This window comes from Pan paniscus, chromosome 10 (genome assembly GCF_029289425.2).
Source record: "Pan paniscus chromosome 10, NHGRI_mPanPan1-v2.0_pri, whole genome shotgun sequence".
NCBI classification, from domain to species: domain Eukaryota; kingdom Metazoa; phylum Chordata; class Mammalia; order Primates; family Hominidae; genus Pan; species Pan paniscus.
This window is the reverse complement of record NC_073259.2, coordinates 39523297-39550908: the sequence shown is the minus strand read 5'-3', so window position 1 is coordinate 39550908 and position 27612 is coordinate 39523297. Positions and strand designations below refer to the sequence as shown.

General features: G+C 45.9%; 2 protein-coding genes across 3 annotated transcripts; both read right to left on the bottom strand.

The window, feature by feature from the left end:
• Positions 1 to 6981: 6981 nt before the first annotated feature.
• LACRT (lacritin) lies at positions 6982 to 11256 on the bottom strand. Its single transcript, XM_003807561.4, has 5 exons — positions 10957 to 11256; positions 9348 to 9401; positions 8412 to 8549; positions 7909 to 8010; positions 6982 to 7124 (listed from the first exon to the last, which is right to left on the bottom strand). Exons 1-5 carry the CDS (start codon positions 11147 to 11149, stop codon positions 7063 to 7065), a joined length of 549 nt encoding a protein of 182 aa, XP_003807609.2. The 5' UTR covers positions 11150 to 11256; the 3' UTR covers positions 6982 to 7062.
• Positions 11257 to 20317: 9061 nt separating this feature from the next.
• Positions 20318 to 24528, bottom strand: DCD (dermcidin). 2 transcript variants are annotated; one of them, XM_003807560.5, is made up of 5 exons: positions 24409 to 24528; positions 23286 to 23324; positions 21774 to 21875; positions 21342 to 21431; positions 20318 to 20927 (listed from the first exon to the last, which is right to left on the bottom strand). In XM_003807560.5, exons 1-5 carry the CDS (start codon positions 24464 to 24466, stop codon positions 20884 to 20886), a joined length of 333 nt encoding a protein of 110 aa, XP_003807608.1. In that variant the 5' UTR covers positions 24467 to 24528; the 3' UTR covers positions 20318 to 20883. The 2 variants fall into 2 exon arrangements, with proteins under 2 accessions (XP_003807608.1, XP_014202631.1); XM_014347145.3 differs by lacking the exon at positions 20318 to 20927 and adding an exon at positions 21102 to 21118 and having other exon boundaries at positions 24409 to 24466.
• Between the last annotated feature and the right edge of the window lie 3084 nt (positions 24529 to 27612).

Genomic DNA, 27612 nt, shown 5'->3' with positions numbered 1-27612 from the left:
AAAGATTTATAGTTTATTTATAGTCCTATTGCTTATCTTTTTAATCAACTTCAAATGATGTACTCAAATCTTTATTCAGAGTTTACTCCCTCTACTATCAACTATTAAAACGGTATACTTCTACTTTCTCCTTTTCCCTTCCTTTTTATCATCTGGTTTTCGTGGATTATATTATTATGAATTCTTCTAGTGATTTACTTTAAACCTTGATTATTTGATTTAGCATGTTAAAAATATTTTTTGATCCTTCAACTATAAAAGTTGTAAAGTCCACCTACTTATATGAATTCCCTCTTTCTCTTCCATCCGTATGCTGATTTTTTGTTACATTCTCATAGTTTATAACATTTACCCCCTACTCTGTAACCATAATTTCCACAGCACTTTTAGCTTTGTCCTGCATTAAAATGGATTTAGCACTCATAGCTACTCCTTTTACCTCATATTCTCCATTTATCTCTTGGCTGGCTGAAGTTTATCTTCTAATGGTTTTTTAAAGAGTTAATAGAATGGAATTCCTTCAATTGTTGCATATTGAAAGTATTTGCCTATTGCCTTAGCCTGGTAAAATAGCTTGACTAAAGACAGAATGCTTGGATATCACCTTTCTTCTCCCAGAGGACTGTGTAGGAATTTCTCTGTGGTCTTTTGATGTTGAAGTCAGGAGCTAGCCCGATCTATTTCTTTTCCCTTCAGTCCGTGTGTTGATAGTTTTGGCTGGATGCCCAGATGATTCTTTCTTTATCTTTGAAGATAAGAAACTCTATTAGGCCAGTTCTTAAAATTGGTCTTTTTGAATCAGTTTTTTTCTTTCAATCTGTAGATTCAAGTTTTTTTAAAATTAAAATTTTTAATTGTGGTAAAATACACATAACATAAAATCTACCAGCTTAGCCATTAAGTGTACAGTTCAATGGTGTTAAGTATATTCACATTGTTATATAACCAATCTCCAGAACTTTTGCATCTTGAAAAACTGAAACTATATTTATTAAACAACTCCTTATTTCCCCCTGCCCTCTGCTAGATTCAAGTTGTCTTCCCTCCCTTCCCTCCTTCCCTTCCTCTTCCCCTTCTCCTTCTGTTCTTCCTTCCTTCCTTCCTTCCCTCCCTCCCTCCCTCCTTCCTTCCTTCTTTCCTTTCTTCCTTCCTTCCTTCCTTCCTTCCTTCCTTCCTTCCTTCCTTCCTTCCTTCCTCTCTTTCTCTTTCTGTCTATTGAGAGACAGTCACACTATGTGCAGGCTGGTATTGAACTCCTGGGCTGAAGCAATCCTCCTGCCTCAGTCTTCAGAGTCACTGGGATTACAGGCGTGCACCACTGCTTCTGGCTAGAATTTTATTTTTAAGAAATCTTTTTTCACTTATGTTTCCTATTCTGCGTGTTCAGTTCTCTTTTTCAGGAGCACTCATTATACATATGGTTGCTCTGGTTACAAACAAGGTGACCTTGCTTTTGCTCTTCTGAGTTTGTCATGTACTTAGAGAAGTCTGCGTATTGCCAGCTCTGCCCATGATCTGTTATTATGGGACACTGTGTCAGCATCCTCCCTCCATTTGGTTCCAGTTTCACTGGAATTGGCAGAATTTCTTCAAAGAAAGTGTTATTTGGGGTTGTAAGGGCTTTCTATTTTCATCTAAGATGGAATTTACATATCTGCATTTATTTTCCTTGTTGTAAAATTCAGTTGGTTTCAGAGGTAAGAAATTAGTAGATATATCTTTATTTCTTTTCCTTACATTTAGAATTATGTTATTGAATGTTTTCCCCATTAATTTGTATATAATTTATTTAGAATGTCATCCATATCTGAATGTTAAAACTTCCATAACCTCAGAAAGCAGGAAAATGACTGTCAACCCAGAAGTAGCCTGTTTTTCATTAAATCAGCATTTTCAGTCATTTCATGAAATATTCAGTGGAAAGGGAGGTAGAAGGCTATGCTCAGCCTTCCATCTGGTACAGATGTGTTTGTGTATGCCTTGAGTAGTTTGAACATGGGTCCACCCTGTCCTCACGATAAAGTCACATAGTCCACAGGCCTGTGCCACAAGGGGGAACTATCTGCTCCTTGTTTCTCATAGACCCTTTGGATTGCTGCCATTGTCTCTGGGGTTGGTAGGGATTTCATCAGGATTGGGGTTTTCTCTGAAACAGTATCTGGGGTTAGCTCTTGCTCCTTCATCAGGCTTTGTCATAATCACTCTGTGTCCAAAGTCACCAATTTGTGAATGTGAAATGGTTGAAGTTGTCTCTCCTTTGAGGAGGATGAACCTGGGGAATTTTGGGGGTGCTGTAGGCAGGTAATCCCAGAGCTTGCTTCTCCTTCGTTCAGTACACAGACAACTGGTTAACCACCTGTTACCTGCCGAGTGTTAGGCATTCTGAGATGAATTCCGCCTGGACCTACTTCTGAAGTGTTGCCTCTCTGGTGAAGAGGTATTATAGCAGACATGCAAATGCACATTCTAAGAACAGAGAGGATGGAGACATTCATCTCACAGGATATAAATGAGGAGGTGGGTGGAAGTGGGTGAATTCATTCAACATTGAACCAATGTTTCTTGGGTGCTTTCTGTGTTCCAGGCACTATTCTAGGCACTGGGGATATAGAAGTAAAAGAGCAGACAGAAATCCCTGCTGATACGGCTTCGCTGTGTCCCCATCTAAATTTCATCTTGAATTCCCATGTGTTGTGGGAGGGACCTGGTGGGAGGTAATTGAATCATGGGGGCAGGCCTTTCCTGTGCTGCTCTGGTGATAGTGAATAAGTCTCATGAGATCTGATGGTTTTATAAAGGGGATTTTCCCTGCACAAGCTCTCTTCTCTTGTCTGCTGCCATGTGAGATGTGCCTTTCACCTTCCACCATGATTGTGAGGCCTCCACAGCCACGTGGAACTCTAAGCCCAATAAACCTCTTTCTTTCGTAAATTGCCCAGTCTCCACTATGTCTTTATCAGCAGCGTGAAAACTGACTAATACACTAAACTGGTACTGTATTAGCACTGATTAATACAGTAGAGTGGGATGTTGCTGAAAAGATACTGAAAATGTGAAAGCAACTTTGGAACTGGGTAGCAGGCAGAGGCTGGAACAGTTTGGAGGGCTCAGAAGAAGACAGGGAAATGTGGGAAATTCTGGAACTTCCTAGAGACTTGTTGAATGGCTTTGCCCAAAATGCTGATAGCAACATGGACAATAAAGTCCAGGCTGAGGTGGTCTCTGATGGAAATGAGGAACTTGTTTTGGGAACTGGAGCAAAGGTGACTCTTGTTATGTATTAGCAAAGAGACTGGCAGCATTTTGCTTCTGCCCTAGAGATTTGTGGAACTTTGAACTTGAGAGAGATGATTTAGGGTTTTTGGTGGAAGAGGTTTCTAGGCAGCAAAGCATTCAAGATGTGACTTGGGTGCTGTTAAAGGCATTCCATTTTATAAGGGAAGCAGAGCATAAATGTTCAGAAAATTTGCAGCCTGACAATGTGATAGAAGATAAAATCCCATTTTCTGAGGAGAAATTCAAGCCGGCTGCAGAAATTTGCACAAGTAATGAGGAGCCGAATGTTAATCCACAAGATGATGGGGAAAATGTCTCTAGGACATGTCAGAGGTTTTCACAGCAGCCCCTCCCATCACAGGCCTGGAGGCCTAGGAGGAAAAAGTGGTTTTATGGGCCAGGCCCAGGGTACCTGTGCTCTGTGCAGCCTAGAGACTTGGTGTCCTGTGTTTGAGCTACTCTAGCCATGGCTGAAAGGGGCCAACATAGAGCTTGGGCTGTGGCTCCAGAGGGTGCAAGCCCCAAGCCTTGGCAGCTTTTATGTGGTGCTGAGCCTGTGAGTGCGCAGAATTCAAGAATTGGGGTTTGGGAACCTCCACCTAGATTTCAGAGGATGTATGAAAACACCTGGATGTCCAGGCAGAAGTTTGCTGCAGGGGTGAAGAACTCATGGAGAACCTCAGTTCTGTGGAAAGTTTGGAACTTCTTAGAGATTTGTTAAGTGATTGTGACCAGAATGCTAGTTGAAATATGAACAGTAAGGCCATTCTGATGAGATTTCAGATGGAACTGAGGAATAAGGTATTGGAAACTGGAGTAAAGACCATCCTTGTTATAAATTGACAGAGAACTTGACTGAACTGTGTCTACATTTAAGGGCTTTGTGGAAGGCCAAACTTGAGAGTGACAAACTAGAGTATCTGCAGAAGAAATTTCTAAGCAAAATATAGAAGGAGGTGCATGGTTACTTTTGGCCACTTATGCTGAGATTTGGGAGCAAAGGAATAATTCAAAGACAATTATAAAGATAAAGAAAATTTACATTAAACTGGAAGCAGAGTGGAAAGAGTTGGAAAACTGTCAGCCTGGCCACATGAAGAGTGAAAAAGTGCATTCAGAAGAGGAGATCAAGGGTGCAGCTAAAAAGATTAGCACAGATAGAAGGGAGCCAGATGCTATTTCTCAAGACGATGAAGAAAGACCTGAAATGCATTTCAGAGATCTTTGAGAGTGCCCCTCCTGTTATAGGCCCAGAGGTCTAGAAGGGCAGAATGGTGCCTTGGGACTCTGCCCTGGAACCCCAGTGCAGAGCTTCATGGCTGCCCTAGCCAAGGCTCAAGTGACCCCAATTGTAGCTTGTGCTGCAGTTTTGGAAGGTAGAAGCCATAAACCTTGGCAGCATCCAGGTGGTGCTGACTCTGCAGGCTTGCAGACAGCAAAAGCTGTGGCAGCTTGGCAGCCTCCACCAAGATTTCAAAGGATATCATCAAAAGCCTAGGAGCCCAGGCAAAGATTTGTCACAGGGGCAGAGCCAATGCAAAGAGTCCCCATCTAGCGGAGCCATGGAAGTGGTGCCACCATAGAGAGTCTCCATTAGGGTAATGCCTAGTGGAGCTGTGGGAGTGGGACCACTACTGGGAACCCAGAAGTGTGCAGTCACTGGCAGTATGCAACACCCACCTGGGAAAGCTTCAGGCACCAGACTCCAATACCTAGGAGCAGTCACATGGGCTGCACTGAGCAAAGCCATAAGGGTGAGGCTGCCTGAAGTCTTGGGGGCCTAACCCATACCCCGTTGTGGATGGGAGGCCACACACAGAGTCAAAAGAAATTATTCTTCAGCTTTAAGATTTAACGTCTGCCCTGCTGGGTTTCAGATTTGCTTGAGACCTGTTACTCGTTTCTTTTTGTCTATTTCTCCATTTTGGAATGGGAATGTCTGTTTTATGCTTTTACCACAACTGTATCTTAAAAGTAGATAACTCGTTTGTATTTCACAGGCTCACAGATGATACTCTGGACTTTGGACTTTTGAGTTGGTGCTGGAATGAGCTAAGATTTTGGGGCTATGGAGTTGGAATGAATATATTTATATTTGAGAAGGACATGAGTTTCAGAGGGCCAGGAGTAGAATGGTATAGTTTGAGTGTTTGTCCCCTCCAAAACTTACATTGAAACTTAATCCCTAAAGTAACAATATTGAAAGGCAGGGTTATTAAGAAATGATTGGTTCATGCTGGGTGCAGTGGCTCATGTCTGTAATCTCAGCACTTTGGGAGGCCTAGGCAGGTGGATCATATGAGGTCAGGAGTTTGAGACCATCCTGGCCAACATGGTGAAACCCCGTCTCTACTAAAAATACAACAAATTAGCCAGGTGTGGCGGTGGGCACCTGTAATCCTAGCTGCTTGGGAGGCTGAGGCAGGAGAATTGCTTGAACCCAGGAGGCAGAGGTTGCAGTGAGCCGAGATTGAGCCGTTGAATTCCAGTGTGGGCGACAGAACAAGACTCTGTCTTAAAAAACAAAAAGAAAAAGAAATGATTGGGTCATGAGGTCTTTGCCCTTGTGAATAGATTAATCCATCTATGGATTAATGAATTAATGGGTTAATGGATTAATGGTTTGCCACAGGAGTGAGACTGGAGGCTTTCTAAGAAGAGGAAGAGAGAGCTGAGCTAGCGTGGACAGCCACTTCACTATGTGATTCTCTATTCCAGCTTGGGATCCTGCAGAGATTCCCTGCCAGCAAGAAAGCTCTTGCCAGACATGCCCCCTTGACCTTGGACTTCCTAGCTCTAGAACTGTAAGAAGTACATTTTGCGTCTTATAAATTATCCAGTTTTAGATATTCTGTTATGAGCAACAGAAAATAAACTAAGATGGGGTGGGAAGAACAGTCTAGAATCAATGACTCCGGGCATGTTAAAGAGCAGAAGACCCTGTGCCTGGCCTGGGGAGGGGTCTGGTAGAAGATCTGACTGCTTTCTTTGCCCCCTGAAGTCATGAGTGATCTTCCCTGGTTCATCTGTGTGCAAGACACAGCCATGAGCTGTAGGGGAGGAAAACAAAGTTGCAGGAGGAGAAAGAGGTGACCAAGACCCCTTTGAGAGACTTTAGTCCTTTGGGGAAGATAATTTGCACATCTAAAACACAGTCAAAAGTGGTTTCTCTGCACCACATCACAAGAATAACCTTAATGGATTCAATTGGTCTTCTTAGTCAAGTGCCAGTTGTCACTGTAGTAGCTCATTACTTTACTGTCTGACCTAATTAGCCATTGCCAGCCACTTTGGCCCAGTGTAGAACGTACGAATAGAAGGCAGGAGAGATGAATTTCTGATAAAGGTACCAGAAAGTGGCTTTAGTATAAATGGCTCAGGCTTTGATTATTTTCAGGATGATAAATCCTGGTTCTTTGGAATTTGATTTAATTTTTGGAAATGCTCAAATGTCACTAGGAGTAATGTGTGAAGAGTAAGAGGGGGACGAAAACTGGAGTGGCATTTGGACTCAAAGGAGGCTCAGCAATGTGGATGTGGCTCGAAGTGAATAAAAGGGCTTGTTAGAGGCTCTGCCTTCCAGGCAGGCTGTGACTGGCCAAGGGCCTGGGTCAGGACATCCTATGCCTTGTGTTGGTCCAGGGAGGGCTTTTCTCCCTGCACTTCCTCCAGGGCCCATCCCATAGAGCACAGGCACACAGCAAGTTGGATGCTTTTGTTTTAATAGCTCTGGGCTACAAGGGTATTTAAGGCTTTAAGTCCAATGATCCCATTCTTTTCAGCTTCTCATGCCCATGGTTTTAATAGACTGAATTTCTTCAGTAATTTTTGTGCAAATTCACTTCCATCTAGAAGGAAAGATGAGACAAATGAGGCTTTTAGGACCCCAGGCACCAGCTCCACCCCTTCCATTTCTCCTCAATTCCATCTCTGCTTTCCAGACTTACTGAGACTCTGGAGAGGCTTACACAGAAGTTGGAGGGATTGAGATTAGATTCACCAGAGCCTGAAGGACCTACCCTCTTCCCCACCTTGGCAGGGGCAGGGGACAAGAATAGAAACAAGCAGGCTCTGCTGTGGGAAGGTAGGGGGTTAGACCCCAGGTGAATCAATATCAGACAACATGGCACATTGAATCTGTTCTTTTTTTTTGAGACAGGGTCTTTCTCTGTCACCCAGGATGGAGTGCAGTGGCACAATCTCGGCCCACTGCAATCTCTGCCTCACGGGCTCAGGTGATCCTCCCACCTTAGCCTCCCAAGTAGCTGGGACTACAGGCATGTGCCACCACGCCTGGCTAATTTTTGTATTTTTTTGTAGAGATGGGGTATCGCCATGTTGCCCAGGCTGGTCTTGAACTCCTGGGCTCAAGCGATCCACCAGCCTTGGCCTCCCAAAATGCTGGGATTACAGGCATGAACCACCGTGCCCAGCTGGCAATTTGAATCTGGATGAGAAATTGGAAACATATGAAAGCACAAAGTGAGGGGTCTTCAACAGCAGGGGCTGTGGCAATTCCAAGTCTCATATGTGAGGTGGAAATGGGGGCAAGTTCTGTCCCATATCCCACCCCCGGATGGTGGGTGGTGAGTATTCTCATTCCCACAAGGCCTTGCCTTGGGATGCACTCACTTTCGATGAATTGTTTTCCACCTGGCACGCCTCCGTGCATTCCTTTTCCTGCTTTTGCAAAGGCTTGTTCTGTTAGTAAGATACTGTTCTCCACTATGGATTCTAATTTTGGAGCAGAACAATCACATCAGCAGAAAAATCACCTCATTTAAAGAGAACTCTGCATTGCCCCACCTGCACCCGCCCCCCACCCCCACTCCACCCAGGACATCATCCCTACAGAAAGTCCTAAAGTGCAGAAGTTTTGCTGAGGGCTCCAGCACTTCTCTCATAGGAAGTTGTGTGAGCCAGGACAGAAACCATGTATTGTGCAGGCTGCAACATCTACTATTGTGGAAACGTTTTGTGTGGGTGCAATGCACAATCCCATTTGTGCCTTTGTGTTCAGGTGTTTGAGTCTACCTGCTTCTCACCAGGCTTATCTCTGTGCGTGGAGGTGTGATGTGGGCCTGCAGCCAGAGACTTTCCTAGGTTGTTGATCTGGCATAGAGACAGAGACTTACTCAGGGGGTTTAGTTCCTGCCTGCTTGAGGTGACCTTGGCTGTCCCCTGAACTGCTGCCGAAGTCTCCTGGGCTGTTGTGGTTGTCTCTGGGGGTGAAGCTGGTTCTGCTGGACCTGAGATCTCTTCATTAGGCTTAGCTGTGAATGCACAAATTGATGGATTTTAGCAAAGTCGAAGTGTTTGTTTCTTTTGGAATGGGTTGCAGGGCCCCAGGATACCTAATGTGTGCTGGGTGCCAGGATACAGAAGCGATATGGCTTAAACGCTGCCCCCTTAAGGGAGATAGCATTTCTGCATGCTGTGTGTCTCTTGGAATGCAGCGGGCAGGGTTGGGGAAGGATTTGGGCTAGGGGATGGTGAGAATCGGGGAGCACTTCATAGAGAAGCTGGATCTTGAAGGCAGGATGTTAGCAGGAGAGGATGTACCAAAGGGGCTTCCCTGGGGGCAGGCAGTGAGTAAGAGGTCAGGCGAAGGCATGTGTGGGGAATGGAAACAAGTTCAATTTAGCTGATGTGGGTGCGACATAAAAGAGAGTCATGGAAAATGGGGTTGGAAAATGAGGTTAGAGGCCAGATAATGGTTATCTTGCTAAGGAATTGGGAGTAATGGGAGGTGTTTGCAGGTGAAGGTATTAATGCCATGTGAGACATTGCCCTTACCACTTAACCTCATGTTTCTCTCCCTTGTATTCACAATAACCTTTTCCCCATGCTCCCTATTGTCCTTGCCTCTCTGGGTCATCCTCTTTTGTCCTTAGCCTTGTGCCATTTCAACCCATGCCAGCTTCTTTATTATATTACCTGCCCCTCCCCATTACCACCAAGCACAGAATCCAGATCTCCTCCCACTGGCTTCTTCTCCCAGCCACCACTCACATCCCTAACTGTTAAACCTTCCCAACGAGGGCTAGGGCAGCAGGGAGAGGAGGACTCACAGGTCCCAGCTTCCTGGGCAGGATCAGCACCCGTCGAGTCAGAGGAGGCATCTTCTGCAATGGGGGAAACATGCCAGATGAGAGCAAGGACCGGACCGGACCTACTCGAGCCACCCTCCCCTCCCATTCCCAAAGCTTATCTCCTGGGAATGCTCATGGATAGAAGGGGATCAATTTCCCTTTGGGTTGGACATGCCCTTCCACCATATCAGCGGGTCTACTGGGGCACTCTCTGATGTTTAACTCCTGTGGCTTTTGAAATAAGTTCCCCTCTGAGAAGTGTAATGTCTCTTGGAACAGTGCCTTCCTCCTGACTGGCCCCTGGCTTGGGAGGGAGGCTTCCCTGAGGTGTCTGTCATGGAGCTGGCCATGGTCAGAGGGGCTCAACCTCCTCTGTGGTGGAGGAGGACAGTATGTGGGGGTTATGGGGCCATATTTGAGCGATTTGCAGGATTGAGACCCCAGCCTTGATTCCCTTTATTCTTTCAACACAACACTTATGCAAAGCTCTGTGCCAAGAGATGGAGGTGCAGTGCTGAAGAGGGCAGACAAGACCCCTGCCCTGACAGAGCTTACATCTGTCCTTTTACGAAATTATTTAATGGCTGGTGTGACAGTGCTGGAAGGGAACGTGCAGCCTGGTGCGAGAAGGGCACATGGATCTGATTTGTTCCGCATGTGCATGGAAGGCCTTTTTGGGGAATTATATCTAAACTGAGATTTTCTAGATGAAAAATCATTGGCCAGGTGACATTAGAGTTGGTTGGGGGAAGGGGCCAGGGAGAGGGAAAGCATTCTAGACGAGGAAAGGACAAGAAGGAAGATCCTGATGTTCAAGGAACAGCAGGATCATCACGGCCCAAATAGTGCTTCTGTGGATCAAAAAAGGCATCCCAGCCGGGCACGGTGGCTCACGCCTGTAATTCCAACACTTTGGGAGGCCAAGGCAGGCGGATCACCTGAGGTCAGGAGTTCGAGACCAACCTGGCCAACATGGTGAAACACCGTCTCTACTAAAAATACAAAATTAGCTGGGCAAGGTGGCATGAGCCTGTAGTCCCAGCTACCCAGGAGGCTGAGGCAAGAGAATCGCTCGAACCCAGGAGGTGGATGTTGCAGTGAGCAGAGATCGTGCCACTGCACTCCAGCCTGGGCAACAGAGGGAGACTCGGTCTCAAAAAAAAAAAAAAAAAAAAAGGCATCCCTTCCTCCTAAGAGACACAGCCAGGGGCCAGGCTCGCTGCTTGGCAAGTAGAGTGTCGGCCAGATTTTAGCTTCTACCACTCCTTGCCTGGGCACCCTCGTGTAGGGGACACCCTGCTCAACTACATGCAGGGGACACCAGAGAAGCCAGTGTAGCTGAGGCATAGTGGGTAAACAATGGTGTGTGAGGAGATGAGCTGGGAGGGCAGGCAGAGGCCAGAGAGTTCTGGGTTCCTCTGGCCAGTGGGGTGCAGAGGCCACGTGTGGAGAACTGGGAGAGGAGTCACTTGCAGAGGCAGGGAAGCCAGAATAGCACTGAGAGAGGAGGAGAGGGGTGAAGGCAGGAGTGAGGGGCTCCTTGGACTGGGAGGACTCTTGTGGGGCACAGAGGAAAGGCCATACTCACCAGCATAGACCAGGGCCCCTGCTACAGCTGCCAAGAAGAGGAGAGTGGTAAATTTCATTCTTTGGGATGAGGAGTGAGTATAACCACAGAATCTGCAGAAGATCTGGGGAATAAGGATGCTGAAATTTCTGGGCCCTTTTAAGGATATCAAGGGCCAATGGGAACCAAGCCTGGAGAGGTGTGACTTCCGCATCCTCCTCCCCTTCTTCCCCAAACTGTCACCTGCTAAGTCAACAAGGGCTAGGTTGGGCTGGCTGATACCTGGGATCCTTGCAGGCAGGTCCTGGATAGGAGCCTTTCTCCAACTCCCAGCCATCCCTTTTCTTTCTCCCTCCTCCCTTCCCCACCACACCTGCCCTCTGGGTTCACACCCTTGGGCTCTCAGGGACGGTAGGTAGAGCACATTTCACTTGGGGAGATTCTGGGATGTGTCTGTTGAGGGTTCTGGTAGAGAAATCTTAATCTTGTCATCTCTCCAGGAGGAGGTTGAGGGCTCAGGAGATTACATTGTCCACCTTCTGTCCCAGTCTACATAGGACTCAGTGCAGGGTTTGAAGGTTTCCCCAAACTAAGTGAGCCTGTTTCCCTGGGAGACCACACCTAGAACACTTGAGGCCTGAGTTCCTGGCTGCTTTCTCCCCATGAGGGGATGGGTTTGAAGGCTTGTGTGCCTTCTCTGGAGTTGTTCTCTGTTCTTGACATTATCCAGCCCCTAAAAAGAACTCCTCCAGGCTCACACAGGCCTGTCAATCTCTGTCTTCAGGCCTACTCAGTGGGACCCCACATTTCTGAGAGAATCTCCTGGTCAAAGCATGATGGTGGTTCACTGAAATTGGAGCTTGGTTCTGACTTCAAGTGGGGAGCTGACTCATGGTGTGAATAATCCAGAAAAGCAGATTATTCTAAAGAAGCTTCTCTTTGACTTGGCGTTTCTTCCTTTCCTGATCTGGGACTCTAGAGGTCTGGATTTTGAGTTCTGGCTTTGTCATATGAAAATGTTAGGATTTGAAAAGTGATAGGATTTTTATTTGTTGTCTAGGAGTTGTGGCTCCTATGTACAGCATAGTGGTGGAGATTAAGTGAGAGAATATATGGCAAAGCATTTTTTTAGACAGCGAAGTTCTATGGAGTTGTGTGGGGTTCTTGTACCATCTTTCCAAGTAGGTTTTTGTCCAGGCTGGTGCTAAATGCTAGATATTAATAGAATGGGCTGTGGAGCAGGAGTCAGTTGAGGGGCTGAAGGGTGGAGAATAAGGTGCTGGATGTCAATTTGTGACTTTCCCCTTGCTTGGTGTTGGCACTCACCCAGCCCCGTGTGGGCTGATTCCGGAGGCTTCTCTGCCTCATGGTAGCTCTGAAGATGAGTGTGAGAAGGGGGTATTGAAGAGTTTTCAACATGAGGGTGTTTTGGGTGCCAGGGTTTAGAGCATTAATCTTTTCAGGAGATAAAGGAAGATAAAATTAATGGGGTGGGACATTAAAGCCTTGGCAATTGCTACCTGCCTGAGGGTCTGGGCCTGGGAGCCTTGAAGGTGGTGGTGGCCTTACCTGGAATGGGGAAGGCTGAAGAACAAGAGAAAGTTTTGATGGCACCAGTGCCCTGGGTATGTGCACATACGTGTGTGCACGTGTGTGTACACTGCAGAAGGAGAAGTCCTGCAGATCCCAAACAGATCTAGATCCCGAGCAGTCTCCATGAGCACATTAAAAAAGTCAACAGGAGCAAATTATGCTATTTGCACAAGACTTTTCTAAGAGGAAATGAGAACTTTGGCGTCAACACTAGAACTGTCACAGAGCAGGGTCTTTCCAAATGTCACCGCATAGCCCTTTCCTCTCCCAAATCTTCCTCCTGGCCTCAGTAATTAAAGAGGCAAGCATTTACATAAATAGGGATGAGGTGAAAGTAAGGACATTCGTTTTATAGAAAATTTTCATTATTCTATAACAGGGCCCGGAGAAATGTTACCCCAAATTATAGAGCCTGGGAAAGAATTGGGTGCATAGATTAAAGAGGCAGACCTCATGGATATGGGTGAGGGGCTGCTCTGTGCAATGTCTTGACGGACCTCATGGATATGGTTGAGGGGCTGCTCTGTGTGATGTCTTGTTTTCTAGGTTATCTGACCTCCATGATGACTGTCAGTTCGCTGATCTGTGTCTTGTCTCATGGGCTGCTCATTGTACCTCTCTCCCCTCTGCCTCAGGTTTATTCTCTCTCATCTCTGCACTGGTCTGGAAGGATGCCTCTATGGGCTGTATCACCTGGGCTCCCATGCCCTCTAGCTTCGAGTTGAGTTTGGCCAATGGAAGACACAGGTGGGAGATGGGAGGGTGGGAAAAGGGAGAGATCAAGGCATTTGTTCCTCCTGCTCCCTCTCTTGCTTTGGCATGTGTGGTAGGACGACTTCAGAGATAGCTCCTGGTGATGCCTACGTCTTGGCATTGGTGCCCTGCTGTAATTTCCTCTGCTTAACTGGGCTGGGTCTCGAGATTCACTCCTAACAAATAGAAGATGGCAAAGTGATGAGGTAGTCAGTTCTGAGACTATGACTTTAGTCTTGTTTACACACACTCTGTCTCTGGATCTTCTCAGCTTGCTCTGATGAAGTGAGTGGCCATGTGTGAGGCTGTCCTGTGGAGAGACCTACGTGGCAAGAAATCGAGGACAGCCTCCAGCCTGTAGCCAGTAAGGAACCGAGGCCCTTAGTCCAGCTATCTGTGAGGAACTCAACCCTGCCAGCTACCATGTGACTGAGCTTGGAAGTGGGTCTTTCCTCAGCTGAGTTTTGAGGTGACCGCAGCCTCGATGATACCTTGACTGCAGCCTCATTAGAGACTCTGTGTCTGAGGGCGCATCTGTACCTGGACTGCTGATCCATAACAACTGTGGATAAGAAATCATGTATGAAGCCACCAAATGTTTGAATAATTTTTACAGCCACGGATACTTAATGCAGCATGGTGTGGCAATGGCTGTTTCTCTCTGACTGCAGCTTCTGTCTGGTCCCTGTTTCAGAGCGCCATCTCTCGGTGTCAGGTGACATTATTCACCCCCCCCAAAACACGCTGCTTCAGACTTCCTGCTGTTGCTAGTCCTTACTTGAATCTCTGTAAATAATAGATACATTTTTCCTTAAAGAACCTTTTTTAAAAAAAAGCCCTCCTGAGAACCACAAACCACTGCTCAATGAAATAAGAGGACACAAACAAATGGAAGAACATTCCATGCTCTTGGATAGGAAGAATCAATATCGTGAAAATGGCCATACTGCCCAAGGTAATTTAGAGATTCAATGCCATCCCCATCAAGCTACCAATGACTTTCTTCACAGAATTGGAAAAAACTACTTTAAAGTTCATATGGAACCAAAAAAGGGCCCGCATTGCCAAGACAATCCTAAACAAAAAGAACAAAGCTGGAGGCATCTCATTACCTGACTTCAAACTATACTACAAGCTTACAGTAACCAAAACAGCATGGTACTGGTGCCAAAACAGATATACACCAATGGAACAGAACAGAGGCCTCAGAAATAACACCACACATCTACAACCATCTGATCTTTGACAAACCTGACAAAAACAAGAAATGGGGAAAGGATTCCCTATTTAATAAATGGTGCTGGGAAAACTGGCTAGCCATATGTAGAAAGCTGAAACTGGATCCCTTCCTTACACCTTATACAAAAATTAATTCAAGATAGATTAAAGACTTAAATGTTAGACCTAAAGCCATAAAAACCCTAGAAGAAAACCTGGGCAATACCATTCAGGACATAGGCATGGGCAAGTACTTCATGACTAAAACACCAAAAGCAATGGCAACAAAAGCCAAAATAGACAAATGGGATCTAATTAAACTAAAGAGCTTCTGCACAGCAAAAGAAACTACCATCAGAGTGAACAGGCAGCCTACAGAATGGGAGAAAATTTTTGCAATCTACCCATCTGACAAAGGGCTAATATCCAGAATCTACAAAGAACTTAAACAAATTTACAAGAAAAAATCAAACAACCCCATCAAAAAGTGGGCAAAGGATATGAACAGACACTTTTGAAAAGAAGAGATTTATGCAGCCAGCAGACACATGAAAAAATGCTCATCATCACTGGCCATCAGAGAAATGCAAATCAAAACCACAATGAGATATCATCTCACAGTAGTTAGAATGGCAATAATTAAAAAGTCAGGAAACAACAGGTGCTGGAGAGGATGTGGAGAAATAGGAATGCTTTTACACCATTGGTGGGAGTGTAAACTAGCTCAACCATTGTGGAAGACAGTGTGGCAATTCCTCAAGGATCTAGAACTAGAAATACCATTTAACCCAACGATCCCATTACTAGGTATATACCCAAAGGATTATAAATCATGCTACTATAAAGATGCATGCACATGTATGTTTATTGTGGCACCATTCACAATAGTAAAGACTTGGAACCAACCCAAATGTCCATCAATGATAGACTGGGTTAAGAAAATGTGGCACATATACACCATGGAATACTATGCAGCCATAAACAAGGATGAGTTCATGTCCTTTGTAGGGACATGGATAAAGCTGGAAACCATCATTCTGAGCAAACTATCACAAGGACAGAAAACCAAACACCACATGTTCTCACTCATAGGTGGGAATTGAACAATGACAACACTTGGACACAGGGTGGGGAACATCACACACCGAGGCCTGTTGTGGGGTGGGGGGATGGGGGAGGGATAGCATTAGGAGAAATACCTAATGTAAATGATGAGTTAATGGGTGCAGCAAACCAACACGGCACATATATACATATGTAACAAACCTGCACATTGTGCACATGTACACTAGAACTTAAAGTATTTTATATATATATATAAGCCCTCCTGAGTGTGCCATTTGTTTTCTACTTGGACCTCTCCACTGATACACCACTTCCTGTCTGAACTGTGATGAATGTCTTTTCCTCATTCCCCTCCCTGTGTGTTAGGCCATGTTCTGGGGGCTGGTGGGGAAGCAGAGACTCCAAAGGGAGGAATTGACATGGACTATTTAGGGTAGACTGCTCCTGCATTGGAGACACAGGCACACGTTGATCTCCGAGGGCCATTCTACCCTGGCTGCTGTGCTCGACATGGCTTGTCTTCTCTGCCAAGCCCTGTGGCCTGCACAAGCTCTGCCACACTCCTGTGATGCCTCCGATCTTCCACCTTGGCCATCGGGGAGGTGAAAAGACAAAGCAATGAGTGAAAAAATTTTAAAAATGTGAATTCTGTTTCTTTAACATACATACAGCATGTAGTATGTGCCAAGCACTATTCTCAGAGCTTTATCCATTTTAATCTCACTTAATCCTCCTAACAACCCAATGAGATAAAGTACTATTAATACTCTTACTTTCTAGATAAGCAGACTAAGGCAAAGGCAGTTTAAGATGCTGGCCCATGATAACACAGCTAGTGAGTGGCACAGCTGGATTTCAGCGTGGGCTTCCTAGTTTCAGAGTCTGTGCTGTCAACCACAACTCCTTGCTGGAATGTTAAATTCCATTTTAAAATAAATATGAGGACTCTGTAACATTACGTTTCTCTAGTTTAACTAATTGGTACCTGTATTCATTAGGGTTCTCCAGGGAAATAGTACTAATTGGATATGTGTGTATTTGTATGTATATGTATTTATATATAGTATGAATATTTATAGACAGACACACACACACACACACACACATATATATATATCGAGAGAGAGATTGAGACAGAGAGAGAGAGAAACAGAGAGAGGTTGATTTATGTTAAAAAATTGGTTCATGTGATTATGGAGGCTAGCATGTCCAAAAGCTGTAGTTCAGGTCTGAAGGGTGTTAGGCTGAAGACCCAGGAAATAGCTGATGTTGTGCTTCAAGTCTGAAGGTCACCTTCTGGCAGAAGTTTTTCTTGCTCAGGGGAGGTCCGTCTTTTGTTCTATTCGGGCCTCAACTGACTGGATGAGGCCCACCTTCAATCTGCCTTACTCAAGGGCAATCTGCCTTACTCAAGGTCTACCAATTTAAATGTTAATCTCATCCAAGAAAACCCTCACAAAAACATCAGAATAATGTTTCACCACATATTTGGGCATTGTTGCCCAGCAAAGTTGACATATAAAATTAACTAGGACAGTACCCTTCAGCATTTTGATTTTGGAAGGTTTAGTGGACACCAACTTGGCCCAGAGGAAAAAAAGGGCATGTTATGTGCATCTTCGGAAAGCTTTTTCCAGACCTTAAGGGGAAGGATTTTTTTTTTTTCTATCTCTAGTTTCACAAGTGAAGGGGTAAGCTCCAGGAAGCTGTGAAACAGTCCACAAAGAAGACCAATAAGCGGGCCCTCTTCCTGCCTGTGGTCTAAGCAAAAAGGATTCTCATGGCTCCCATGGGGTCTAGCTACCTCATCTGGCAATGTCCAGAAAGGGACTTGGGGTCAAAGGTCAGGGCTAAGGGTTGCAAATTTCAATGCCTACAGGAGTCAAGCAGGTACCATTAATGAGCCAGGCAGTCCAGGTACAAGGCAAACGGCAGCATAGGTGCGATGATAAGTAGTAATTGTCCTTCCCTCTCAGGTGCAGGAAATCAGGAGGAAGTGGTAGAGTTGGGGCAAATTGGAGTGGCCTGCCCTTTGTAAAGTGGTCAGCTGCCTCTGCCTTGAGCCGATGGCTGCCAGACATTCTAATTCTTCAAGGAAAATTGGAAATCTGGATTTTCTTGTAACACTCCTAATTTTCTTATTATTTCAGAACACTTCATTTAATATTTTTACTTTGTATTATTTTAAAACTAATTAATTTAAAAATTGACAAATGAAAATTGTATATATTTATCACATACAATGTGATGTTTCTAAATATGGTTGCATGTGGAACAGCTAAATCAAGCTAATTAACATATGCATTACCTACTTTTTGTTTTGAAATAACTTCAGACTTACAGAGGATTTGTAAAAATAGTACAAAGAATTTTCACATCCTCTTTCTAGATCCAATGGGGACTTGAGCTCCCAAATGTCAAGATTTAATTGTGCTTGCTTTATCATGCTCTGCCTTCGTTTCCATCTCTTTGCTTTTTCCTTAACATTTTGAGAATTAGATTTGAATTTTTAATATACATAACAGAAGACCCCTTTAGAAATGGCTGTCCTTGATTTTTTTTTTTTTTTTTTTTTTTGAGATGGAGTCTTGCTCTGTCACCCAGGCTGGAGTGCAAAGGAGCAATCTCGGCTCACTGCTGCAACCTCTGCCTCCCAGGTTCAAGTGATTCTCCTGCCTCAGCCTCCTGAGTAGCTGGAATTACAGGCAGACGCCACCACGCCCAGCTAATTTTTTTTTGATTTTTAGTAGAGATGGGGTTTCATCATGTTGACTGGGCTGGTCTCGAACTCCTGAGCTCAGGCAATCAACCTGCCTCGGCCTCCTAGAGTGCTGGGATTACAGGCGTGAGCCACTGTGCCCAGCCCCTTGATCATCATTATGATGACAAATCCTGATGCTTGTGGGTTTATTTTTAGAAACAATATTTTCTTGAATAGGCAGGACTTGGTGGAGTTTGTTTTTCTTCAAACAGTGCTCCCAAATACGGATAGTCCCTGACTTACAATGTTTTGACTTTACATCGGTGAGAAAACAATACACATTCAGTAGAATCCATACTTCTAGTACCCATAAAAGCACTCTGTTTTCTACTGTCATTACGGTTTTCAATAAATTACATGAGCTATTCAACACTATTAGAAAATAGGCTTTGTGTTAGATGATTTTGCCCAGTTTTGGGTGAATGTAAGTGTTCTGAGCACGTGTAAGGTAGGCAAGACTAAGCTATGATGTTCAGTAGGTTAGGTATGTTACATATACTTTTAACTTATATTTTCAACTTATGATGGGTTTATCAGGCTGTAACCTCATCCTAAATTGAGAGGCATCTTGTATGTGTTGTTAAATCTCCCTTTCCCATTTATTGATGACAAATTTAGAGGATTCCATTTATTCTAGTTCTTTGTGGTTGTTGAGAGTCCATCCAGTATAAAATCTTACCTCCCTTTCCTTTCCCCAGCGTATGCTTCACTGGAGAGACATGAAAAGGGGTGGGGTCTGGTTCTGGATCTCAGGCGAGGTGGGATGGGGCGGACAGAGATCTTCTAAGGTCACTGATCACAGTCAATGAGGGAGAAATCCTGATCTCCTCCTGGCTTGGTCTCCATTCTTCTGCTCCTCTGGAGGCCTCCACTGATGCAGGGTGTGGTGGTCACCAGTTAGTTGGTGGTTAGCTTCACCCCAGCCCTGCCATTGCTGTGGAAACCCTCAAAGAGTGGCAGTTCCTTTGGGCCAGTGGCCCACACTCTCAACCCTCTCACCAGGTTCTGCCTCCTCCCATCCAGCCTGGAAGCCCCCAGTGCAGCTTCTTGGCTTTCGATCCCTCTTCTAAATGCACTCATGAGAGCAATGGGAATCCTAAGTTCTCTTCCTTGCTCTTCAGTGGCCTCAGGAGCTTGGATGAGAGTGTCTTCTTGCATCTCTTCCACGGGCTACCATGAAAAACTTCTTGCTTCTAGAAATGTCAGACGATAAACAGGTACCCACCTTTTTGTTCACTTTGCCCTGTGGCAGAAGTTGCTACAGGGAGACAAACATTCATTTTGACCATCCTACTGCTAGGCATTTCCAGTCCTTGCAGTTAGGTGTGGCCACTGGGAGTGGGTTCTTATATAACTTGCTAGTATAGCTCATACAAACCTCCAAGCAATCTGTTCTATGCTCCTTCCCCCTTTCTGTAGTTGGAATGGTGATAAAGATGACAGAATGATCTTGAAGCTAGATATTGAAGATGGCAGGGCTGTTGGCATCCTGGAATCCTTAAGCGACTCTGTGGAGAAGACAGACTATTGCCTCTTTCCCCCAAATCTGGAGCAAACCACCTTGACTTGTACATGTTTGTGCAATTATATCTTGGATTATTGTTTATAGTAGATTAGCCTTCCCTAATTAATATAATCTTGATGTCTGGGGACACGGCTTTCTCAAGAGCTGTCCTACTGTGCTCCAGTCTGGGCAGCTTCAGGTCAGTCTAGAGGGTGCATTCAGCTGGAGATGGGAGGTTGGTGGGGGAGATGCCTGTCTCCTCCTGGACTGGAACCTTCAATCTAGGAGTGATTTCCACAGCCCTTCACTTGACTTGAAGGGTAGAAGAAGCATCTCCCTCCCTTCTTCCATGGAGATCTTCAAGAAAAATCTCTTTGCTATGAGCACTGCTTTCCCCACAGAGCCAGTGACCCTGATGATTCCACTTTTCTTCTTCTCCACAGGGTAGAGAATGATAGTTCTGTGATTGATTGGGATTGGGCTGGCTTTTCTAGCTCTAAGGAAGTCCCAGGGTGGTGGGCAGGCTCCAGATGTCAGAAGTTCTCCATGGAATGTGGGGTATTTGGGGGGTCTATGATTCTAGCTGTGGGTCCTAGAGCCAAATCCAGGGCAATGAGAAAAGTCCCACTCAACACTGATGCATAGTAAAATGGCATTGGGCAGGCAGAATGAGGGATAAAGAGGCAACCAGTTTGGGACTTGAGGCTTAGACCCTGCAGATATGGGCGAGGGGCTGGGCATGAATCAAAGAACTTGCTGGAGCTGTGCTCTCTGGGAAGGCTGGGTCTGGAAACTGTGTTTCGGGAGGAAGGGCCAGGGTGCCAATTGAAGCCTCATGGAGTGCTCTTCCAACCTTTTGGGCTCCTGGCCAGGTTTCTTACCCCATCTCTTCTTAAGGAAAACACACACATACTCCAAGTATTACAGATGCTTTCAGTTTAATAGCTGTTTTAAATTTTTTTTTTTTTTTTTTTTTTTTTTTTTTTTTTAGGTTTTAGGCTGAAGATGTAAAGCCTGCTGCTCCTGGGCATCATTTCTCAGCTTCTCCTTACAGCTATAGTACTGAGTCAAGGACGTCTTTAACGTCATGGACGGCTCCTAGGACAGCCACAGAAAGAAATGGGGTAAAGGGATAGGAAGAAAAAAGGAAGGGAAAGAGAGCCAGGGAATTGGGGAAGGAGAGGTAGGGGAAGGGGAAGGGGAAAGGAGGCCTGGAGGTGCTTACACAGAAGTCAGAGGGATGGAGGCTAGATTCACAGGAGCCCCAAAGACCTACCTCTCTTCCCCACCTTGGCAGGGGCAGGGGGCAAGAGCAATAAAAAAAAAAGCAAGTTAGACCCCAGGAAGTATCAATATTAGACAAGAATGGCAATTTAAATCTGGATGAGGAATTGGAGACATTTGAAAGCACAAAGTGAGGGGTCTTCAATGGGGGAGCTGTGGCAGTTTCAGATCTCATGCAAGGGGTGGAGACTGAGGCTGGTCCTGAGGGAGGATTGGGGACATACTCACCTTTACCCACGCTTTCTAGATCTTCGACTGCATCTTTTCCTAGTTTTCCGAGTCCCCCCACAGCTTTTTTTGCTCCGTCTAGGCCTTTTTCTAGGGTGGATTCAGAAAAGAAGAGGTCATAGAAGCAGAAAAACTACTTCCTTTGTAGGAGAGTTCCCCGCTTCCTAGGCACCATGGGCACTCTTAAGGTGAAGTGGTTTTGCTGAAGGAACCAACTTCTCTGTCATGGGAAGGTTGGTAGGCCAGTATTAGCTGCAAAACCTATGGCCCGGAAACCCTGTATGTAGAAGCAGGTGTGCACCCCAAGCCCTCCCTAGGAATATGGGTGTAGCTGTGTCCCTGTGCTTGTGCCTGTGAGTGCAGACTGGCCCCCAGATATCTTGCTGTTTCATGCATCAGAATTCTATACCAGGCATTGGGACAGAGGCTTACCCAGAAGGCTGGATCTCTGCTTCCTTGGCTTTGGTGCCTGTCTGGCTAACCCTGGGTCTTCACCTGCATTTTCCTTTTGAGCTGCTGATGCTTCATGGCAAGCTGCAAGGGTAAGGGAGTGAGAGGAATAATAGCTATTTCACTCTTTCCACCCTGGTCGGGGAGCAGGTGGTGCTTTTACCCCCTCAAGGTCTGGCTTGAGGATAGCTCCCTCTCTCCCAATTCCTCTAGAGCTTGACTTTCATGATGTGTTAGGTTCTTTAGCATCCCTCAAGCTTTTTTCCTGCTGCCTCCAAGACTTTTCCTGCTCCTCCAGGGCCCTTTTCTAGAGTAGATTATGGTTCAGGGAAAAGTAAAGTCATTTTGGCAGAAAGATCACCTTAAAGAGACTCCCCCTAGTTTTCATCCCTTATACCAGCCCCCTAGTGTGGGGAGGCTTTGCAGAGGGCACTAGCTTCTCTCTTCTAGGCAGGTTGGTGGATGAGGACAGAAATTTGGCAGTCTCTGAAGGGGGCTTCTGTAGCTGTAAACAATCCATTTGTTTATCTGGAGAATCAAAACTTCTCTTATTGCATTGGTGTGAAACGCTTCAGGGGCATCTGAGAAGACACCAAGGTGCCCGGTGTTCCCTCTGGGCTGTATGTGAGAAGGCAGGGAGGGTGCAGGTGTGTGCTGTGGTTGGGGCTCGCAGTGCAGTGAAGATGTGCGGAAATACAGTTTATCTTTCTGCCGTTAATTATCCAGAGTGTGTACATGGCTGGGGAAGTAGAAATGAATGAGAATTAGATCTCTCTCTCAGGGGCTTCCAGGAAAAGAGACAAAACTGCTATATATGGGAAGCCCAGAAGAAGGAGGGATGAAAGGAGAGACTGGGACAGAGGCACCATACACACCAGGCAGGGAGGGCTTCAGAGAGCAGCTGGGACTTGAAGCTTGTTAGAGCATGGACAGGTAGGGGTTGAAAAGGTACCCAGGAAGAGGAACGTTGGGTAGTAGAAAGTTACTCATGTTGTCTGATGAAACAAATGTATAACGTTTGATGTGGAGAATGCAAGCAGTGGAGTCTAGGGAAATTATATTTGAAAAGTACCCTGGATCTAGATCATGGATACCCTGAATGTCAGGCTAGGAGGTGAGAGTTTCGTGATGAGAAATGGGAAACCACGTGAAAGGTTTTTGAATGGAAATTGTTGGTGAAGGTGGGGCAGATGAAAACCTCTGAACCCATCTAATCTGAAGTTCCTCCTCTTGCTCAAGAAAAGTATTCCTTTCTTTCCCATTTTTCTTACTCCACTTCTACTTCCAGACAGGGCCACCCTTTCCCCCATGCTCTGTCCTTCTCCTGTGCATGAGTCTCTCAGGAAGTCTCCCTTCTCCATGTCTCCTAAAAGTCGGCCTCCCAACTCTCCTTCCCCTGGACCCCCCTTCTGCTTCTCTGACTTCCTCCGCTCATATCCCAAGTCATTAACCCTCCCACCCAGGACTGGGGCAGGAGGAAGGGAAAGGACTCACGGTTCCCCGATCCTGGGGCAGAGGCAGCCTCTGGATCATCTGCAAAGGAGGGAACAGTGACCATGTCAAGTAGGGCACAGTTGCATGAGCTGTATCCAGCCAGGGCTGCCTAGAATTCCCAGGCCTCTAATCTCAGGAGTGTGGCAGTGGACAGACAGGAGAGAAATCTCTGCTACACAAGGGGCCCACTAGAAATGCTTTTTGGTATCTCAACCAAATCCCTCTCTCTGTTATCCTCCCTAGACCTAGGCTACTCAGAACATCCCTATGGAAATGGAATCATTCTCTGACTCTCTTCTATGTCTTAGATGTCCAAGTTTCATAATGAAAGTTGAAGGGACATGACCACGAGGGCATGACCACAGCACCTGCTCTAGTGACAGGGCAGGAGTTGTTCTGATTGTCACCCGATAGAATGACCTCAGAAGGACCTTCCCTCCATTTCTTTATTCTTCCAAAAGCATGAATGAAGCACGCATTATGCACCAGACATGGTGTTAGAGGCTAGAGATACAGCTGTGAGGAAGACAGATAGTGTTTGCTCGGGGAAGCTGACAGTCAATGGGGGATTTGGAGGAATTAACATAATTACATAAACAATTATTTAATTACATTTGTGATAGTGCTAGGAAGGAAAAATACAGGAGGGAAGAAAATGCAAAATAGGGGCCAAAATGATTCTGGGGCTTCAGCAAGGCTGCTGTGAGGAAATACATGGACACAGAGAGCTAGCAGGGCAGACACTTGGAAATTGAGTAGGAGGGAGGTTGACATGGGTGGGTGAAATAATGGGCAGGGGAAAAGACAAGAGGATGTGCAAAAGTCTTGGCAGTGGGAAATGGCTTGGTTCATTGAGGGGAAAAAGAATGCCAGAGTGGTTGGAGCAGAGTGGGCCAATCACAGACTGAGAGGAGAGGCAATGGAGAGCCAGGCTGGGGCCACAGGGCTCCTGGCTTCCTCTGACCATAGAGTCCCTGTGTGGAGAACCTAGTGGGAGGCAGGAGTGGGCTACAGAGACAGACTTGGGTGAACTGCCTCTGGCGAGGAGGGGAAGGGGAAATGAAGGCAGGGCCCAGTCTTCAGGGGACTATATGGTTGGGTGTCGGGGAAGAGCCATACTCACAGGCACAGACCAGGGCTCCTGCCAGAGCTGTCAGGAAGAGGAGAGTCATGAACCTCATGCTTCTGTGTGCTGGAGTGGGTATGCCACCAAATCCTTGGAGATCTTGGGATCTAGGGTGTCAAGACTGCCTCTCTGGGCCTTTTTTAAAGCATGACAGGGACCAATGGGAACCAGTCTTCCAGTGGTGTGTTCTCCTCCTCCTCTTCTCCCACCTCAGAGCCACCTGTTAAGTCAACAAAGGCTGGCTGGGGCTGGCTGGTGCCCGCCTTCCCTGCAGGTAGGTCCTGGACAGCAGCTCTGGAGTTGGCACTGTCCTGACTGGCATCCTTTGCCTGCCTCTCCCCTTCCCATCTCACTTGTCCCTGGGCTCCCATCTCTGATTGCATCTGGGGTCCTGGGGAAGACTGTGAGAGGTTTCTGGAGAGGGCCCTGGCAGGAGGGCTGTGCCCAGAAGGCTCTCCTTCCACCTGGAAACAGAAGGGGGGCCCAAGATATCAGATCCAGCCTCCTTAGGAGAGAGTGGGGGTGGGTGAGGCTTCCCTTGAGTGGGTTAAGCCCACCCTAGGGGGCTGCCCTCACAGCATTTGGGGATCCCACCTGACTAAGGTCCAGAGAGGCTGATGTCCTCTCTAGGGGTCTCCATGTGGTAACCAGAGCTTCCCAGCCTCAGTAGGCCCTGACCAGGGTGTCTTCAGTCCCAGCTAATGATCCTCTACCCCAGAAAATTCTCCTGGTAAGTTAACCAGAATATGAAGTCAGTTCCTAGTTTGCCCTTCAGATAGGGGAGGGAGGCCAGTGGTGTGGATAATCCAGAGAAGTGGAGAATCCAAAGGTGCTTCTCTCTGCCTCAGAATCCCTTCCTGCGGACTTGTGTTTGCTTTGAAATGGCAGAAAGTCCTGGAGATGTGGGTTTATGACTCGATTTTGTTGTTTACTAGCTGTGTGGCCTTCAGAGAGGCAATTTACCTGCCCCCCTTCAATTGTTTTTCTCTCTTCTTTTATTTTATAGTAATATTTAAGGTGTAACATGAAGTTTTGATATACATGTATTTAGTGAAATGGTTACTATAATCAAGCAAATGAACACATCCATGATTTTACATAACTAGCCTTTTGTGTGTGTGTCTCTCTCTCTCTGTGTGTGTGTGTGTGTGTGTGTGTATGTGTAAGAGCACCCAAAATCTGCTCTTCCAGCAAAAATCCCAAATTCAATACAGTATTATTGACTCCAGCTCTTGTGTTCCACTTCAGCTGTTTTGCATTTGATGGTGAGAAATGATCATTTTAATCCTACAGGTTTCGTGTGAGGAATACATGTGTCAAAACTGGTCAGCTCCCTCCTCCATCTATTCCAGACCCAAGCTGGGGAGCTGAGGATAACTTGGAACCTTAGTTTCTGCTCCTCACAAAGCCAGTTACTTCCTTGAGATGTCTTCTCTCCATGGAGTGGAGCCTGCCTTTGCCCTGTTCCTGGGACCTTGGTGAAAATGGACTGAGATTTGTTTCCTGAGGTGCCCTGTCTGTGCCAGACACCGTGCTGGACCCAGACAGATAAAGATGAGTAGACTGTGGTCTTGCTTTGAGGGGATACACAGTGGGCAAGGATCTCAGACAGATGAAGGGACAATTGATGGTAGCAGGGGACTTTGTCCTGGTAGAGAAAGCATGCTCTTCCTAGCCTATGGGATTGAAGCAAAGTTGTGCTCCACCAGTTAGAGGCTGAATGATTTTGGCATGTCACATAATCTCTCTGACTCTCATCTCCACAGTGTGACCCAGGGTACTTGTGAAATTCGAACAGGAATAGCTCAGATCCACTTTCTGGGTCAACTTTCTGGGGCTCTTCCCTGTTCTCTGGATGTCTACCTCTCACCTCCATGGGAACTCAGTCCATCTGAGCTCTCACCATCTCTCCTGTTGTGTGGTTCATTGTGAGACTTTCTTGGCTTTTTTCCTTCAACATACAGACATCTTAAAAATAAGCAAAATGTTCCCTTTATACTCTCCCTATCTAGCTTCTTTCCAATCCTTCTGCAACCAAGCTTTTTGAAAACAACTCCATTTTTTTTTGGCCTCAACATCCATGTTTTGCTTTATGTTCTTATCACCCTGTAATGTTTGCACCACCATCCCTGGAACTGAGATACATCCTTGCCAAGGTACTCGGATACAGTCGCCACTTTTCAGCCTTTATCTTATCTGATCTTGGTGGGCTCTGACATTGTTAGAGCCACTCATCTTTTGAGGTGCTGGGGTTTTCTTTCTTTCTCTCCTTTTTTGGACCACCCTTCAGTCCCACTTTGACTCACCTTGCCTGCCCCTTTGATATTCTCCAGTGTTCTATTCTTAGCCTTTTTCTTCTCTCCTCTTACAAACTCTCTTGTGTGACTCATTCTTGGAGTCACACTTCCTGGCTCCCACATCTTCATTCCGGCCCAGACCCCTCTCCTGAACATTAATATCCACCAATGGACGGGCAGTAATGCACTGATGAACCCTAGGGGTTGCAACTGGCCTCACCTACGTTCCCCACATCTTAACCGTCACCTGCTCCTCCTCCTGCACCATTTTCCATTCTGATTAACAGTATTGACATTCACCCAGTTATCTAAATAGAGATCTGAGAGTAATTTTACATTTTTCCTTCTCTTGGCCCCCTATGTACAAGGACACCGGGGTCTATGAAGTTCTGCCTCTTTGTCAATCCCAGGGCTCTGGCTCAGAAGCCTCTGCCTGGGGGCCTTGCCATTTTTTATGTTCACTGAAGAAACAGCTTCACAAATGGTTTTCCCTTTGACAGTCTCAAGTTCTATCTCCCAGCTGTCTAAGTGATTTATAGTAGACAAACTATGTGCAGAGCACACACCATCTTTCATGAGCTGGCTTCTGTCTGTCCCTTCAGTTTCAACCCTTCTCATTCCTTCATCAAGACTCTGCCTCAGTCACATTAAATTTCTTTCAGTTTCTTGCATAGATTTAATTTTTTCTTGCTTCTGCCTCTTCACGTATTTTCCTCCGTGTATTGTCTTTAATGCCCTCCTACGATTAGATGACAGAGCTTTTTCCTACTCATCCTTTAAGATTCAGATCAGAAATACCTGCTTCCTGGAAGATTTTCTTTTTTTCTTTTCTTTTTTCTTGAGATGGAGTCACGCTCTGTCACCAGGCTGGAGTGCAGTGGTGCAATCTCAGCTCATTGCAACC